Below are 19,920 nucleotides of genomic sequence, written 5' to 3' on the forward strand. Positions count from 1 at the left end.
GGAACTACAGTTGTGTAGAGAAAATATCCAGATCAAGGATTGAGAAAACTGTGCATAGTGATACTCCAGTTGTAGACACTGGAAAGAATGGTTTAAATCACTCTTCACAAAAAGATAACCATTTGTGAGCATAGGCTATTTGAGGATGCAGTGAAGCAACAGCGAAGTTATTTAGAAGGGAAAGGGTGCAATATTTTATTTCTTTTTCTGTGCAAGGCAAGAGATCTACTGTGAGTTCTCTCTCCACTCCCAAGGTAAATTTATTTGAAAATAAAAATCTTCAAATGCAACATGCAACAAAGTGATAGTGTGCACTTGATATAGAATGTTCTCCAAGTAAATTGTATACTTACACACATTTTAATAGAAGTGATGAATATACATATGTTGATAAGGAATATAACTAGCATTGTCAAATAACTCTTTGAGAATGTCTAAGCAGAAGTTCATTATCTGGTCTCACACAGATAATTTCTTGATTTTGACTGATTATTTTTCCTATTAAGAAAAAAAATTGGTATTAAACAGCATTGTCAATATCCTATTTCATCATTTCCAAAATATGCCCAGAGCCTTTGGATGTAACATTGTGGCATTTCTCTTACACACATATATATATGAATGTATTCATTTGAATTGGCTAAACTATAGGTGGGTCAAAAAGTAATGCCTCCATCACTCTTTTATTTCTTTCACAGCTACTGAACTATCTGCATGATATGATAGAGGTAAACTTACTCTACTGGTATAGATTGATTAGAACCATGAATCTGAAGCTGAAAGAAAGAGTCATCATTGAATTTCTGGCAAAAGAAAGTTGTGTACCTAAGGAAATCTATGATCGCTTGAAGAAGGTTTATGATTTGGCCCCTTCTGACTTTTACCTGTTTGGACCTCTGAAAGACAACCTATGTGGTTTCATATTCAATGACATGAATGACATTAAAACAGCTTTAAAATCATGGGTCACAAAGCAAAACCCTGAATTTTTCAAAAATGGTTTTGATGCCTGGGTTAAACAATGGCACAAATGTGTACACATGTTGTATGGTAGTTTGGAGTAGAGGACAGTTCAGATTATGATCTGTAGCAACTTCTGCTGTCATCTGTTCAGTCATAAGGTTTTTATGATAAAGGAAGCAAAACGTTTTGACTCACCCTCGTACAATGCATATTAAGCACTTTTTCCATGTTGTTCTACACTATTTTCTCCCTCAGACTTTGCAGTAAAGAAAAAAGACAATTTCCCATGTTTTTATTGTCACTTCACTTGTTCAGCTTTTATTAACCTGAATGGAAGAAGAGGCACACACAGTTCCTCCATGACCCCTGTGAAATGTCAGTTTCAAACTTGCAGCCACAGTTTTGTTTCAACTAACATGTTAAGGCTGCAAATTATTAAATCGGAAATGGAAGATCCATGTGGTGCTGTGACTTTCCAGTTTCATCCCAAATCCCAAAGTAATCATGACACTTGGAGGAATTAAACAAACAAAAGGCAGATGACCACATACAGAAATACTTCTTGCATAGGGCCCAAGTTTCTTATATTCACTACTGTGTGCAATTCTCTAAAAATCTGGACAACACGTATAAATTAGCTCAAAATATTCACCTCAAATCATACTGGGGCAACAACACTGTATAAATATTTCAAACAGTACTAATTCAAACGTAACTAATTTTAAAAATCAGTTTAATCATACCGAAAGCTGATTGCTCGATTATACTACAATACAACAAAAATATGCAAGCTTCAAGTAGAAATAAGTTTATCATACTGAAACAAAATATAACAAAGTGCAAAACTGAAGAGGAAACACTACCGCTTTCCTCAGATTTAATCAAGAAAAATATATTTAAATGCTATATTACAGACAAATACACACATACTAAACCATCTCTTTGGCCAATGTTTTTTATAAATTAAACCAAACTAATGTTACTGGTGGCTCTGAATAAATAAAGGATACCAAGAATGTCAATGGAGTGAGAGCACTTCATGAAACTTGTTTTAAGGAACAAAATGAGTAACACCTGGAAAAGTTTATTTTGAATAATGTGATATTGCCCACTGTCATTAAGACAGTTGCTAGCAATTCAGTTTGTGGTCTGGTAACAGTATTCCATAAAGTTTACACTAGGTTATTTTAAAGAATGCTCCCCTGGTAGCACATTCAACTATTTCCTCAGATGAATTTTGGAAGATTGGTTTCAATGTTTCCCTTCACTTCTTTAGCAGCTTTAAGTATTGTTGTTAGGCTATCCATACAAAGGATATTTCATTCTGAAATAAAGCACATTACTGTAAACTTGCAGTTAGATTAATACACAGAAATTCATCCATTTTAGAATATGAAAAACTGCCCTATTCACATTACTTCTGACACATACATTTCAAGTCTGACTATAGAACATACTGCTATGGAACACATTTCCTTGACTTCTTCATTCCTATTTTATTATAGAAAGTAGTTTTGAGATGCACTGAGCAACTAATGCTGCAGTCTCTTCAAAACACAAGTTGGATGTACTCTGTTCAAAAGGATTAAGGCCAGGTTTCTTCACTACTGGTTCTTACCATGCTGAAAACATATACTTTAATAGCCATTACTGATATCTAGTGTATCTATTTAATTTACCAACTTTTATAGAAAGAGAGCAATCATGTACATTGATTTATCCTAAAAACATCCCAATGGCTGTGTGTCATGAGGCATGATCTACAATTGCTTCCTGTTGCAAAAGAGTCCTATTTAGTTCTTCTGAGCGTATCTTTTTTAAAAGATGGTCATAATATCATTTGTGCCAAATAGATGTGTTACATTTCAACACAAAGTGTATACCTAGGCTACAAATTATTCCCAGCCTAGACTTAATACTGATGGAATTTGCTTCGTGTTAATACTACTGAAGGTTTGTCAGAATGAGGCAATCACAAACAACATAGGAAGCATGAATACACATTTCTGGATATAGCCCTAAAGTCAACAGACTTAAAAATTTACAGGTACATTTTTCATAATTGTCTTTAGTACTGGAGCCTGAGAAGTGCTTGCTTTGTAGCATCATTGAATCACTACAGATAACACTAGATATCAAACCACTTCACATGTAACATTCACAACAGCATCACATACAGCATGTTCTGATGTTCGATAAAATATTGAAACCAAGATGCAGCTTTCTAACTACAAGCCCTAAAAATATACAGGATTATAATTCTTCCAGTTAAGATTTCCCCCCTGAAAATCCCTTTCTGTGTTGACTTGAAGTGGAGTAGTGTTTCAGAAGACTTGTGTCCACTCCCATTTTCAATATTAACACTACTTCCACATCAAACTACACTGGCCTAACAGCTAATCTAAGAGTAGAGACAGAACAGCAATAAAGTGGACAAGATAGAAAACGCTAACATATACTCAAGGCACTATAAATTAAATACTGTATACTACAGAATGTTTAAAATATACCTTGGTGTTGAATTTCAAACTACTCAAAATAAAAATGCTGAAATATGCTGATGTTTCTTCAAACATCTAGATTAATACTGTCTCCATTCCCCCGTCTCCCATTTGTGGCAGACAAGGTTCTCAGAGTCACAGAAAAAGTTCCAGTTTTATCTACAGGTCCTTGCAGGATAGCAGCCTATTCCCAAAAACATAATACTGAACTTTAAGAGAAAAGTGAATGTCTTTTTTAAAAAATGTAATCTCTAAATCAAAGTAGGAAAAATAATGGCTAGCAGTAATTCATTAGTATATATAAATACAAATTACGGGTTTTATCCTGTAACATTTAGAAAGGTTGTGGAACAAAGCACTGTGCTGTCAAAGTATTATTGCTGCAGGTATAACTTCTGTAGGCCTTGACTTCTGTTATGATGACAGCTCCTAGCTATGTCTTTCCCTTCCTTCCAGATGCATATATAGACTGTCTATTTCAATAAATGAACATTAAAGGCTAGCCTACATGCTGTCCCCGTAGGGAAGGATTGTATGAAACCAAGTCCCCTCTCCACCTGCGTTAGCTGTCAGATTCAAAGCGCAGAAGCAATAGTAAAGGCAGTATCATATTTGTGTATCTGCCTAGTTTGTTCCAGGTGGCCAGCAAGGATATCCACACTTGTTCAGATAAAATTCAACAGTAGACAGAGTTAAAGAGTTGCTGTTGATGAGAGTGTAATTGGGAAATAACAGCACTTAAAGATTTTTGATAGATGCTGAAAATGGTGGTCCATCTGTTGTCCCCGATACTAGCTTTTAGAAATAGGGAGCCTGCTTTTTTCAGATAGTGATATGGACAGTGGAGCCATGGTTGCATCTCTGCTCTCACTACATGGGCAGCATGAAAATCAGTACAATATTAACTCTTTCCCCATACGTACTTTTATCAATTTAGATCAGTGTCCTGACATTTTTCACGACTCACATCAAAATGTTTCACAGTAAAGACATTACAGTCACACCACCAAAGCTCTTGTTGAAACGATACAAACAAATACAAAGAGAGATACGACTGTGTATGTCTACTGGAAGCAAGCTATGAAAAAGTCAAATGTAAAAGGGGAAATTAACATTTTTAAAGTGTCCTCTTTTTGATACTGACTGTTTATTAGAATAATTGCTTTGCTCATGTACAAAAAATGACCTCTTTCAGCTTTTTAAATTTCTCATTTCAACTGTGAGCCATATGCTAAATATGTGCTTTTCAGGACTTAAGATAGCTACTGGTTTTAAAAAAGACATTTACAGTCATGTTTACCTGTTACAATAAATACCAACACAACTGTTCTTTTAAATAGAAAATCAGTTATGTTTAGAAAATTATGGAACACAACAGACAACTTATTTTTTTTTAAAAAAACCTAAGTCTTCAGAAATAATGTACATTTCATTTTATGAGCTGTTTGGTCATTTGACTCGAATACGATTTTGGGACATACCATGAATGGATAGTAATGAAAGAAAGAAAAATACTGATGAGCTGGCTTTAATACATGTGATATATCTTTATAAATCCCTTTTCAAGAAAAGTCTATACTGGCTTAATCACATTCATGTTCTTACTAAAATTTTGTTTCAGTAACTAAATCCCAGCAATGCTCATAAGTAATTCTGTACTCAAGTAACTGACTCCCGCCATTCCACTACAAGCTTGGTAACGTTCTGCACTGAGTAGAGTTCAGCTGTTACAAGAAGCAAGTGCCTTGTGTACCTGATTTTTTTAAAAAACTATTTTTGCAGCACTCACTACACGTTTAAGTAGTCATACTATCAGTGTTCAACTTTACATTTGGCACATGTATCCACTCCTTAGAAATGCCCCTGTATTTTCTTCAACACTGTTATGAACAATGATCAATCACCAACATTTGCCTGATTAGCAGCTTCACAAGGTGCTTCATCTTGCAGTTTCTCCTAAACTGATCACACTTTGCCTGTGTCAGAGGCACATTAGGTGCAGTGCAGTCGTGTGTCATTTTTGGACTGTAGAGGGAAGTAGTTTCAAAATGCATGGGACCTCTAACTTTACGGTCCATGTAACAGGTACTTCCCCTCCCAATTCCAAGTCCATCAGCTACCAAAGTGTCACTGCAGACTTTCTCCTTTTATAAAGAAAGCTTCACAGAAGATTCAAAGTGTAGCAAGAATCCTTGAAAATGAAATTATTAGTGTCAGTACAGTCTGCCCAACTCCAAATACAAGTGCTTCCAAAGGAGCCATACTTTTCCCAGCTACTCTGTAAATTCCTGCCACGGCTGCACCTAAAAGGCACAAGAGAAAAAAGGGGAGAATTACCACATGACATCAAACAAACCTAGATCTCATAACAGTGTTTATATTCTCCAGTGTTAATATTCTGTAACTACACACTGAAAAAATACACACTATATTATTTCACAATCCTGCCATATGAGGCACCAAGTATTGCTTTATAGACTTAACTTTACTAAAATATAAGGCAGAAATCTGCATTTGATCCAGCTAAATAAAAAAGACATAGCTAAGTTCTAAGACAGCTATCCAGCCATGTCTTTAATGACCAAAAGGTTGACGGTTTGAATCCAGGGAGCAGGATGAGCTCTCATCTGTCAGCTCCAGCTTCTCATGCGGGAACATGAAAGAATAATAATAATAATAATAATAATAATAAAAAACAACTTTATTTGTACCCTGCCACCATCTCCCCAAAGGGAACTCGGAGCGGCTTACATGGGGCCAAGCCCGAACAAAAATTAGAATATAACAATACAAATTACAATCAAATGAACAACATAACAGTAAAATATAAAACTTCAAAGCATATAAAACAATATACACAAAATATAGGAACTAAGCATAATGGGAGACAAACAAAGGGCAGGCCGCATGAACATAAAATGATTTAAAAACTCCGGGTGAGATAAGGGGGGAGAACTAATTGTAAGGGCGAATTCATAGAGAGATAGGAAATTAAGCCAACCTTCGTGTGTGTGTGGGGGGGGGGGGCTCCTGGGACAAGAACATTGGAGGAATACTAGCATAAAATTATGTGGCTACTCTTCAAAAGCGCGACAGCAGAGCCAGGTCTTAAGACTCTTTTTTAAAGTTTCCAAAGTAGGGGCTTTGCTAATCCAACAGCCTCCAACAGGATGGTAAAACATCCAGGTACCCCCTAGGCAATGTCCTTGCAGATTCTCTCACACCAGAAGCAACTTGCAATTTTCTCAAGTCACTCCTGGCACGAAAAAAAATTACTCATGGTAATGGAACGTAAACTGCTTATTTTGGCTCCTTGGTGCCCAAACTATATTTTAAAAACCTAAAAATGTGTAAGTGTATTTAAGCCATCTAAAATGTGTTAATTTCATTCTCTATGAACTTTACTAAATTGGAGTACAGACTATAATATTAATTGCTGGACTGATAGCAAGAGTGACAGAACAAAACACGCTGAAACTAGCCGAAAAATTCTGGAATACTGATTTTTCTGCCAATGCTGATTTTTTTTTCAAACACTTCAGTCCTGCAAATACAATAACCTGGATTATGACATTATCACAGCAGATAAGTCAAAGACTGCAGCAAAGAAATCTGAAGAAACTGGTGAAAAATGAAACCACCAAATATATTCACTAATATTCTTCTAGACACCTAATGTATGCCAGATACTATCCACACTTAAACAAAAGCAAAAGAGTAGAAAAGAATAGCAGAAACAGTAAATAGGCAGTTATGCCTATCAACATCTCTTTGAACTATTATAATCAATCTGTAAAATGGCACAAAGGCATGAGAGGCTAGTTGTATGTCTTCATGTTACTTTTGTTGCATGACTGATGTTGTAGCTGTTATGTGTTTTCAGGTTGGCTGCTAATAGTTTTTCATCATAAAAAAGAAAACATTATAACAATTCAGGGAAGAAGCATGTCATATGGCTTTTATCAAGAAGTCTTTCCTAACTGTGTACTGCTAGTTTTCAGTGTTTATATGCCAATAAATAACCCCCCCAGTGGTGAAGTGGGCTAAAGCGCTGAGCTGATGAATTTGCTGATGAAAGGTCAGCGGTTTGAATTTGGGGAGGAGGAGTGAGCTCCCGCTGTTAGCCCCAGCTTCTGCCAACCTAGCAGTTCAAAAACATGCAAATGTGAGCAAATAAATAGGTATTCTCTGGTGGGAAAGCAATGGCGCTCCATGCAGTTATGCCAGCCACATGACCTTGAGGCATCTACGGACAATGGTGGCTTTTCGGCTTAGAAATTGAGATGAGAACCACCTTCCAGACTAGACTTAATGTCAAGGGGAAATCTTTACTTTCACTTTACCCATGCCAATAAACTTAGGAGTATAACAAAATTCTAAACAGGATCTATGTGTAGCAAAGAGTTTCTCTTGCATTTTTTGCGTAAGGTCTCCTATTAATAAACAATATCCCAATCTCTTTAGAATCTTCTTCATTCTAAATATAAATAAAATGCAAATAAAATATAAAAATGAACAGCTCTTTTTGCAATTAACTATTAGTTGGTTTTACTGCACTTCAGATACACTCCTTAGTATTTTAAGATCTAATTAACTTGCAATCAAATTGGTTTTTAGTTTAATTTTAAATTGTATTTTATGCTATAATAGTAATTTAAGAGGAATATAACACTGGTGTAGACCATGGAATCATGTAACTGTGCCGTTCTTGAACTGAAATCTCCACAATAAGAAAAATAGCTACAAGTAATAGGGTTGCTGCCTCTTAGGATGCTGAACGCAGTGTTTTCTGAATCCTTTCTCTCACCATTTGTTGCCAACACTCTCAGAGAAGTGTAAGTCAGAAACACTGTTGCAACATCCAAAGATGCCAATATTTGTAATAGGTCTAGAGTGGTAACATACAGCCCTCTTTCATAGTATTGTTCTTCCTTTTAGAACTGACATTTACTGAACTGAAATTTACTTTATATGTCTTTCATATTTGCTCATTTAAGAGGTAACTCCACCTCTAGCCTTTTAAACAGCCATACAGAAAACTACAAAAATATTTTACCGGTCTATCAATTTGTACATATTTCTCCTATGGATCTGACAAGTTACTTATCTAAATGAGTATGATTCTTGACATATAGTTAGCTGTAATACTGTCACACAGGCCTGTAGCGAGGGGGGGGGGGTGGCTTAGGGGTTCAACCCCCCCCCCCCAAAACATTCAGGTTAAAAAAATAAACCTGGTTTACTCATGAATTTTAACTGGTTAACCAAATCCCCATGCTAAGTCTATGAGACGCAAAAAATTAAAGAGTCCCTCCAGAACTGCAAGCACTATCTCAAGCAAATAACAACAATTAATTCACACTGTCGTTACTTGCAGCAATAGCCGATTTAGCAAAGCAACCAAGTTGGGGTGTGTGTGTTGAATTCTCTCATTAAGGAGGCCTGACTTGGTGGAGATGGTTGACAGGGGTGGAGCTGCAGGCTATTGAAGGCTGCTCTGCCCCCTGCTGTGCTCTTTGCTTCAGCGTGAGCTAAGAGGCAGGTTTCAAACCTTCCCCCCCCCCCCCCGAAATGTTCAACCCTCCCCCGAAATTTTTTCTGGCTACAGTCCTGCTGTCACATACCTACAAAGTTACCAACGTGAGTAGAGAACATTAGTCTTTTCCAACCCTAGGATCTTTTCTTATTTCTAAAGGAAAAACTCAACTATAAGCCTCCCAGAGTTCTAATACTATGAATAATGAAAGAATATATGAACAGATAATAGCCATACTCAAGAAGAGGCATAACTGAATTGAAAATATTTTTAAAAACTTACTGGTTATCATTGCTCCAGTTACAGAACCCAGAAATCCAATGCTGACCACAATGATAGAGATTACTCTTCCTTGCCTATGCCTTTGCAGCATCACAAACATTAAAACTCCTGCAGCACCATGGACAAAGAGAGAGGAGAAGAGGGCCCATAGGAAAACCCAGTACCACATTTCTGGAAAAAAAATGAAGAGCAGGTTAACATATGTGAAGAATATTTTTATTGATCAAATAATGAAAAACATACTAGACATTAGGTGTGAATAACTGTGAGGTTATTCACACCTGACCAAAACAACTCATTTTTTGTGCTATTATTCTGTGCATGACCCATTTCTTGCACTATTGTGCATTATTCACTGTGTAATCTTTACTGTGAAAACTCTTTTGTCAACTGGCAGTACATAAAACATAAATAAATATTAACAAATAATATTGACCAATACACAAATTAAAAGTGTTTTGCTTTTCTTCTTTAGGCAATAAATATCAAGCTATGCAAGAACCTGTTCTGAACAATAGACAACACAAATTATTTTCGAGGAAGAAAACTAAAACAATAGTTTCTAAAATTTCACTGATATCTTGTTTTTAAAAGGTGTTATCAGTTTCTGTTTCTCCAATAAGAGCAAGATGCCAAACTAAGGGATTTCTCTCAATGGTTTTTTGAACCTTTTAGTCACCAATAATATTGTTTCTGAATGCTAGCATTGTGAAAGTGCTAGCAACAGTATTCCATTCCCTTCCACTTAAAGCAGAAAAGTATTAATCAGTTCTAAAATGAGGGAAATTCAAACAATTCTTTACATGAATGCTCTGTGTAGTAAAAACTAAGTTTTTAGAACATGTTGAATATATGTGGCGTTAAAATAACTTTGATCTCAAGTGTTAACTAGAGCTATTTTTGAGAAAAAACAAAAGTCTGCAGAACTACAACAAACTAGCTGAGAGAAAAAGCTGCTTCTGAAGCAACAAATAGTCACATAGAAAAAAATCCAATTAAAATCACAAATTGCATCCCACACACAAACCTTGCAAAGACTGTTCTAATAAAACATATTTTACTGAGATATGTTACATCTCATGCATCATTACCATGTACATTAGCCCTTCCTATGTGTGTTTGCCTGCTTTTTAAAATACATGCATTCAACTTATCCCTTGAATTTATTCATTCAAGATGCCTTACAAGCATAAAATCTATGTCAGTAGAACAGTCTCTGGTAAAAGTACTTCCACAAAACCAGACAAAAATGCCTTATGGAAGCAATGCTTTTATTTTATGTTACATTTTAATGCCAGAAATAACTATCAAATTTGGACAAGGAAGCTATAAAAACTATATCCGGTGACATCTGTGGATTTATTTCCAGACCATACCATGAAAAGACAAATATGACTAAGGGTGCATATACAGTACAGAATTAATGCAGTTTGAGACCATTTTAATTGCCATGGCTCAATGAGATGGAATAATGGGAGTTGGAGACTTTCAAGGTGAGTATTATTTGACAAAGAAATATGGCACCTCCCCAAACTATAACTCGCATGATTCCATAGCACTAAACTGTAGCTGTTAAATTGGTGTTAAATTGCATTATGTGCAGATGTTTTGTTTTGTTTTTTTTTAAATAGACTACACAAATACAATACATCCTTTGTGGCTACACGTGAACACAAGAATCATGATATTGTAGTTAAAAACTCACAGATACTTTGTTACACTGTGAAGAAAGAACATCCTGCAATACCAATAAGGTATTGAAAATGAAGCTGTGAAGTATGAATGTATTTATATAAATCTGCCTTGAGGTATCCAGGAGAATCTCAATGTTATGCTAAATAGCCTTCCTATAACATATATGGTACACTCTGGTTGGATCAGAAGAGATGAAGCAGGTAACTAAAGGAGTGAGATCCTTTTTAGTACTGGGGTATCTTTCTTTTCTCTATTTAATCTGTCTGAGGCACTATATCATCTCATGTTTCGGAGAACTGTCATACACACATATTCTATACCTATCAGCTAGTAGCCTTAGCTACAAATATTTTGTTTTTCTTTTTCTTTCTTTTTTAAATGTATTATGAAAACTGAATAAAGATTATTTATAAAAAGAAAAGAAAAGAAAATTTAACCCTTGGTGGTATGAGGTGGACATTTTAGAAGAAAATACCAGTGCCACTTAATTTCTCAATATTAACTGAGGAATACCTCAGATTTTCTCCGTCCAGATCTTTATCCCTGTTATGATTAGCTAGATGTGCAAAACCTGTAGTGCATTTTATTAGGTATTCACAGAACTGATTCCAGGCAATGTCAAGGGCCATGTTCTCCTTTGTGAGCCTTTCTATGCCTTGAGATCTTTGTGGAGAGGCCTTCTTTTAGCCTGCCTCCTACAGATGCAAGATGCTGCTTTCTCATCATCTGTACCCAGCTTCTGGAACTCCCTCTGGAGAGAGATAAGACTAGGCCTTTCTTTGTTGTTTTTGTTTCGGAAAGCAATCACTTTAAAAATGCACACAACTGGACAGACCTTTGGCAAGTGATTTTTGCTTGTTGTGGACTGTTTTATTTTCATTTGTTTCAATGCTACACTATTTTACTCCTACTAAGTTCCATTTATGGAAGAAAACCAGGATATGAACCCTCATAAAAAACAGTAAGTAATACTTTCACATAAATAAGAACAAGAGTTGTTCTAACAGTACTGTCACTAGGTTAATACTATTACTGAGTTCAGCCTGAGAATATAGGAACAGATCAGAACAACAGTACATTTGTGCTCAAATATTTGGTTATATACAGTTTCCAAAAGTGGGCAACCAGATGTTTCTGAGAAGCTAAAAACAAGGAAGGTTTTATTCCACAGTTGTCAAAGCAACACCAGTCCTTAAGAGACACCCGCTTGAGTATGGAGGTTTCATTTATCTGTAATAACATAGATGCAGGCATTATCTATAAATCTGCCTAATTGTCTGCCAGTGGTTCTCAACACATTTTGGGTCAGAAAAGTTCATCATATATTCACTGTTCCCATGAATCTGCCCACAATTTTTCACGAGGCAGGCTTAAGTGTTTTTACCCAGTTGCTATAGCTCGTTTGTCCTTTTGTTATTCTTTATCATATCCAGTAGTATATGATGGCTTACATGTTAGTGAGGCAGTGAATTCATTCTTGATTTCAGTCTGAATTTGAAATGTGATATTCAGGTTGCTAGATATAGTTCAGAATTGGTTTTCAGCACCCTGGATAGTTCTTTTTACTATTTCAGCTAAAATGCTGCCGATTCATCACTACACTAAAACTGAGTCCATCAATCCACACTAATCATAGTCAAACCCTGGAAGACACAGACACTAATACATACGGTATATATTCATATATAAGTTGACCTCATGTATACATTGACCTCATATGTAAATCAAGTGCAGGTTTGGGGCTCAAAAATATGGATTTTTTAATGACCTGTGGATATGTCAGGAGGGTGACTCTGCAGGAGAGAAAAGTACCCATGCCACTTCAAACTGCCATTTCCCTACCTTGGCACTTAAAAGGCCAGATATATCATTGTGGCAGAGAGAGTAGCGGAAGTGTTTCTTTTGGGTTTTCCAGAGATGGACTTTTGCTAAGAGTCACGGTATTCATTGAACCATGAATATATTGGCCCAGGTATGGTGGGCTTGATTTTTAAAAATTAAACCTTTAGACTTATACACAAGTATACAGGGTGGTTAATGTGTTGGGTAGACAATGAGCTGTTATAACTGTTCATAATTTTAGACTGAAAATGACGTTTCACTCAGGTCAAAATGTAGGAGTTAGAAATTGTCCATATGTATTCATGGAAAGATTTTAGATAAACGTTCGATTTACTGTATCTCTACTTCTTTAGGGGCTAGTTTTAATTTAAACACACAACATTACCACTGACTGGAAAGTGTTCATTACCCTTCAGTATAGCCATTTCTATATATCACAGTTATACTCAGCTTTACTTTAACACAGCCAAGCAAACATTGAAAATAACACTGTACATCAGAATTTGTTCATCTAGGTTACTGCCATCATACCCTTTTACAATCACAAATCTTAAAACCATATGATTTTACCCAAAAGGATTTAATTAAATTTGTGGGTTTTTGGGATTTCATAAACATTAGTTATGAGAACACTATAGAGTACAATGACCTTCCTGAGACTGGTCTATGAAGAAGAGAGTTCATGCTTCCAATTTAGTATGATAGCATAGAACCAGAATCATGAAAACTGTCATAGAAAAAGGCAGGTTCCCAGTAAAAGAGTTATCTCACAGTACATATACAATTATTTTCTTAACCAGTTGATTATTAAATCTGTGAAAACTATAAAGTTCTGAGAAACAAAAACCACAACTTCTTTCTTTGGTGATATACTCACACACTAAAGGAGGAGGATCCCCTATTGTGTAAGACAGAAAAAGAATGACTCTAATGGGAACAACTGCCAATCTGAATTCTCACTAAATACTTATCTTATTTGATCAATGGGTGATACCTTAATTAGCTACAAAGTTTTTAACTGATGAAACATTGGGTTGATGAAATAGTTGTGTAAGCAGTGTTTATGCTTGTCATCTGTCTAACCATAAAGGAAACTGGGCAGTCAGGTCCTATGTCCCAATTTCCCAAGAGAACTAAAACAAGCAGAAGAAGACACTTACAAAGGCAGGTTCCTTGTAGGCTATATGGAAACCCTGGGTGTATGAAGCTTCTAAAGCCCATATTCTTCTCAAATCCAGGAATATCTTAGGGCATTACTTGTCTGACACTGGCAATTATTATTTTCCAGTACACCCTATGCCTGTATTCAGCCTGCCTTAAAGGAAATAAAGGGCACATCTACACCAACCACTTAGGTCAGGATAGGGCTGGATTAGCATTGTGGGGGCCAAACACCACACAGAGCTGATCCAGAGGAAAGGAGGGCAAGCCGACTTTATCAATGCGGCATTGCTCCGCGGTAGCCAATGTCGGAAGAAAGTCCATATTCTGGCCCAGTGACCCATATTGGGGCGATCTTGTGTATGCCATGCCAGATCATCCCCAGGTTTTCAGGTCAGTAAAGTCCAACCAGAGCAGCCAGATCCTATGTACCTTTCCCCAAGAAACATACACAAGAAGGAGTGTGTGTGCATACTATATGGAAACCAGTGTAATACTCCTTAGTTTAAGCTGAAACCTATTAAAATCCACCTTCTCCTAGAATCCAGAATAGACCTAGGGTAGTGCTTTTCTGATGATTATTTTCCAGGGTTCCAGGGGACTCATTGTGCACTCAATCTGTAAAACATTTTTCCGTCTTTCCTGGACATTCACATTTGGCTGTTAGCAGGAATCCCATCCCTCCATCCAGGGAGGGTGAAGCACTGTGCTGGGGCATCTTGTCCACATGTAACCTCTAAAGCCCTTATAACCCATAAGTCACTGGAATACAGATATAGACTCTCAGCCAGAACTCAAACAATTGAAGTGGGGGGGGGGGAGGTGGATGAAGAAACAATACTTTAAAACCAGTGCTTCTTAAGCTGTGGATGCTGACCACAAATGGGGTCCCCTGAGCTCAATGATGGGGCCATGAAAAATTTGACAACAGTAAAAGGTTTCTGAACTCCACCCATTTACACTAATCTGTAAGCAAACACATGCAGGGCTTACAATGGATTCTGCAAAAGATGCTTGAACTGCACTTAATAAAGGTAAAGGTTTCCCCTTGATATTAAGTCTAGTTGTGTCCTACTCCGGGCGTGTGGTGTTCACTTCCATTTCTAAGCCAAAGAGCCAGCGTTGTCTGTAGATGTCTCCAAGGTCATGTGGCTGGCATGACTGCATCGAGCGCGGTTACCTTCCCGCCGAAGAGGTACCTGTTGATCTACTCCATTTGCATGTTTTCAAACTGCTAAGTTGGTGGAAGCTGGGGCTAACAGCGGGAACTCACTCCACTCCCTGGATTTGAACCAGCAAGTTCAGCAGCTCAATGGTTTAACCCACTGAATAAAAGGGAAAACCAGCCTGTTTAGCAAGACTTTTAAAATGTTGATTTATCAGTAACCATTTGATTGTTATACCTATTTTATATATCTATGTACCTGGGGTCATGTACATATTTCTCAGGTGGAAAAGGATCCTGAGTGGGAAAAACAGTTTAAGAAGCTCGGCTTTAAATAAAAATGAAAATACAGGTATTACATAGTAAAACTGTGTGACATTCAGTTTGTCTTACTTTGCTTTCCATGACTGTGTTTCAATATGGATATCAAGTCAAGACAGAGTTTATGGTATAGTATGGGATATAGTACAGGAGTTACAAACATCTGACTTACGAATGACTCATAGTTAAGAACGGGGCTGAGACAATAGGGAGTGAAAACTACCCCTCAGAAGGGAAATCCACTCCTGAAAGTTATCATTGGGGAAAGGTGTCTCCGCTGAAGCTTTATCACCAATCCTTATTTCCACAACAAGCCACATTTGTCCAAATCCAATGATCACAAGGACAGGAAGTGAGGCAAAATCTTCTGAACAGGTGTACGGACAGCAAAAGAAACACCACAAGGGTATGTAGAGCAGCCCCTTCCCTCCTGTCCTTCAGAAGGATGATAAAAACTTGGCTGTGGGACCAAGCCTTTGAGACAGGGCAATAAGGCAGCAATAGGAAACTTTATTATGCCAACCAGATTTGATACGGATGATTGAAATGGTTAAACAATGGGAGGTTAATATTGAGATAAATGATTTTAACGTATATGTATGTGCAAGGTCTATTTATGCTTGGCATTGAATGTTTGTCATTTATATGCTGTTCCCTGAGTCCCTTTTGGGGTGAGAAGGGTGGAATAGAAATGTTTTAAATAAATAAATAATAAATAATGTTTTCCAAAGCTTGTGTATGCATGCATGTGTTTGTGTGTATATATATAGGCTGGTGGCGCAGCAGGTTAAACTGCTAAGCTACAGAACATGCTAGTCAGAAGGCTGGCGGTTTGAATTCACAGACAGGGTGAGCTTCTGTTGTTGGGCCCAGCTACTGCCAACCTAGGAGTTCAAAAACATGCAAATGTGAGTAGATCAATAGGTACTGCTCCAGTGGGAAGGTAACGATGCTCCGTGCAGTCATGCCTGCCACATAACCTAGGAGGCATCTATGGGCAATGTCCAACGCCAGCTCTTTGGCTTAGAAAAGGAGATGGGCACCACCCCCCAGAGTTGGACACGACTAGGCTTAACGTCAAGGGGAAACCTTTAACTTTACTATGGCTGGTGACTGACTAAAAATGTTCCTGATCCCAACTTGGACACAAATTCAACTGAAAAGCAAACCTACAGTATTTATCTTGATCCTAGCCTTATTAGGCCTTTAGGGGAGGCAGATGACAAGCATGATGACAAAATGATGACCAAAAAAAGATGACAAAAATGTTTTGGAATTTAACTCCCACCGTTCCTAGCAGCCTTGGGACCTTTCGTTTTCTCCCTCAGCTGCTTGAGTGAAAAGGAAGGTGCCTGAGACTGTTAGGAATGGTGGGAGTTGAACTCCAAAACACATGGAGAGAAGGCCCAAGTTTGCCCATGCCTGCTTTAGGACCTGTGGCCTCCCTATTGATCTAATACAGTGGTTCTCAACCTTCCTAATGCCACGACCCCTTAATACTCTTCCTCATGTTATGGTGACCCCCAACCATAAAATTAGTTTCATTGCTACTTCATAACTGTCATTTTGCTGCTGTTATGAATAGTAATGTAAATATCTGATATGCAGAATGTATTTTCATACACTGGACCAAATTTGGCACAAAGACCCAATACACCCAAATTTAAATACTGGTGGGATTGGGGGAAGATACTGATTTTGTCCTATGGGAATTGTAGTTGCTGGGATTTATAGGTAACCAACAATCAAAGAGCATTCTGAACTCCACCAATGATAGAATTGAATCAAACTTGGCACACAGAACTCCCACGACCAGGAGAAAATACTGGAAGGGTTGGTGGGCATTGACCTTGAGTTTTGGGAGTTGTAGTTCACCTACATCCAGAGAGCACTGTGGATTCAAACAATGATGGATCTGGACCAAACTTGGCATGAATTCTCATTATGCCCAAATGTAAACACTAGTGGGGTTTGGGGAAAATAGACATTGACATTTGGGAGGTGTAGTTGCTGGGATTTATAGTTCACCTACAATCAAAGAGCATTCTAAACTCCACCAAAGATGGAATTGAATCAAACTTGGCACACAGAACTCCCACGACCAGGAGAAAATACTGGAAGGGTTTGGTGGGCATTGACCTTGAGTTTTGGGAGTTGTAGTTCACCTACATCCAGAGAGCACTGTGGACTCAAACAATGATGGATCTGGACCAAACTAGACACGGATTCTCATTATGCCCAAATGTAAACACTAGTGGGGTTTGGGGAAAATAGACATTGACATTTGGGAGTTGTAGTTGCTGGGATTTATAGTTCACCTACAATCAAAGAGCATTCTGAACTCCACCAAAGATGGAATTGAATCAAACTTGGCACACAGAACTCCCACGACTAGGAGAAAATACTGGAAAGGTTTGGTGGGCATTGACATTGAGTTTTGGCAGTTGTAGTTCACCTACATTCAGAGAGCACAGTGGACTCAAACAATGATGGATCTGGACGAAACTTGGCACGAATACTCAATGTGCCCAAATGTAAACACTAGTGGGGTTTGGGGAAAATAGACCTTGACATTTGGGAGTTGTAGTTGCTGGGATTTATAGTTCACCTACAATCAAAGAGCATTCTGAACCCTGCCAACGATTGAATTGGGCCAGACTTCCCACACAGAACCTCCATGACGAACAGAAAATACTGTGTTTTCTGTTGGTCTTTGGTGACCCCTTTGACAACCCCTCCAGGGGTCCCGACCTCCAGGTTGAGAAGCACTGATCTAATAGGGAGGAGGCCGCTGGTCCTTTTCCTGCCCACCTGAAGGGCCAGTCGCGCCCCCTCCCCGCCCCAAATCCTTTACCTGTGAGGTGCCGAAGCGAGGTGCCGTGTGCCCACAGACTCAGCACCTGCTGGACCGAGAGGTTGATGAGGCTGCTGTCCCCCGCCTCCGCCTTCATGGTGCCGGGGCCGTGGGGCCCTCGCTGCTGGGGCCGCCGCTCTCGGGGAAGGCTGGTGCGGAGGGCCGAAGAAGAGGAGGCGGAGGAGGAGGAGGCGCGGGTGGGCCGGGCTCCCCGCGGCGGGGAAGACATCGAGGACGGAGGGACGGGGAAGGCGGCAGGAGGCAGGTGGGAGTGCCGAGGCCCTCCTCCTCAGGGAGCCTCCTCAGGGTCCGGGCCCGAAGGACGGGAAGCGCGAGGAGGGAGACGCCAGGCAGCCTCGCGGGGCCGCCGCCTCCTCTTCATGGCCTCCCCTCCCTCTCTTCTGGCCTCGGGCGCGAGGGGGAGGGGAGGAGGAGGGAGGGGGGAGGAGGCGCCCCTTCGCCCACCGGCCAACCGACTCCAACGGCTGCCCCTCCACAGCCGCGTGCCCGCGCCAAAAGCCCCGCCTCCTGAAGAAGAAGAAAAAAACCCAAACGCAGCAGCGCGCGCGGCGCGTCACACTCAGGCGGCCGCTCCGCCTATGGCGAGGGCCGAAGGAACGCGCGAGCGTCCAATGGCGAGAAGGGACGGACGGAGGGAGGGAGAGCGAGACTCGGCGCGCCCCCCCGAAGAGGAGACCGCGATTGGGTGGGTAGGAGGGGGATGTTGACGTCGAGGGGGCTGAAGGGGCGGCAACCCATTGGAGGTCTCTCCTCGTGCGAGGCACACAGAGGATGAATATACCTGGGAGCGCGCGAGAGAGAGACTGGACCCTTCCACACAGCTGGATAAAAATAGTGCCAAACTGCATTATATGTAATAATAATAATAACAACAACAACTTAGGCGATCCCTCGTTGGACAAATAGGATAGTCTTCCATGATCTGTCTTCTTGTGGATCCGTAGGTGGCTGTGGAGCCCTATTCTTGACCTGCATCTTCTCCCACGGTGTGGGCATTGGTTTCCAGGTGGAAGGTGGTCTCGTTCAGGGTTGGCTTGGCGCACCTTCCTCCTGGCAGGTTTCTCTCTTTCACCCTCCATTCGTGCCTTCTGCAGCACTGCTGGTCACAGCTGACCTCCAGCTGGAGCGCTCAAGGGCCAGGGCTTCCCAGTTCTCCGTGTCTATGCCTGATCCCTAATCCACATGTTTTAGACATAGACACATAGACATGCGCCGAGCACCACAATTCAAAAGAGATATTGACAAGCTGTAATGTGTCCAGAGGAGGGCGACTAAAATGATCAAGGGTCTGGAGAAAAAGCCTTATGAGGAGCGGCTTAAGAAGCTGGGCATGTTTAGCTGAAGAAGAGAAGGTTGAGAGGAGATATGATAGCCATGTATAAATATGTGAGAGGAAGCCACAGGGAGGAGGGAGCAAGCTTGTTTTCTGCTTCCTTGGAGACTAGGACACGGAACAATGGCTTCAAACTACAAGAGAGGAGATTCTATCTGAACACGAGGAAGAACTTCCTGACTGTGAGAGCTGTTCAGCAGTGGAACTCCCTGCCCCGGAGTGTGGTGGAGGCTCCTTCTTTGGAAG

The 19,920-nt window shown here is 39.5% G+C and overlaps 1 protein-coding gene across 1 annotated transcript; it reads right to left on the reverse strand.

Moving 5' to 3' along the window:
* Positions 1 to 1,252: 1,252 nt before the first annotated feature.
* Positions 1,253 to 18,838, reverse strand: TMEM170B (transmembrane protein 170B). The gene is made up of 3 exons (XM_060774813.2): positions 18,321 to 18,838; positions 9,283 to 9,453; positions 1,253 to 5,767 (listed from the first exon to the last, which is right to left on the reverse strand). Exons 1-3 carry the CDS (start codon positions 18,547 to 18,549, stop codon positions 5,637 to 5,639), a joined length of 531 nt encoding a protein of 176 aa, XP_060630796.2. The 5' UTR covers positions 18,550 to 18,838; the 3' UTR covers positions 1,253 to 5,636.
* Between the last annotated feature and the right edge of the window lie 1,082 nt (positions 18,839 to 19,920).

Source organism: Anolis sagrei, chromosome 4 (assembly GCF_037176765.1).
Source record: "Anolis sagrei isolate rAnoSag1 chromosome 4, rAnoSag1.mat, whole genome shotgun sequence".
Lineage (NCBI taxonomy): Eukaryota > Metazoa > Chordata > Lepidosauria > Squamata > Dactyloidae > Anolis > Anolis sagrei.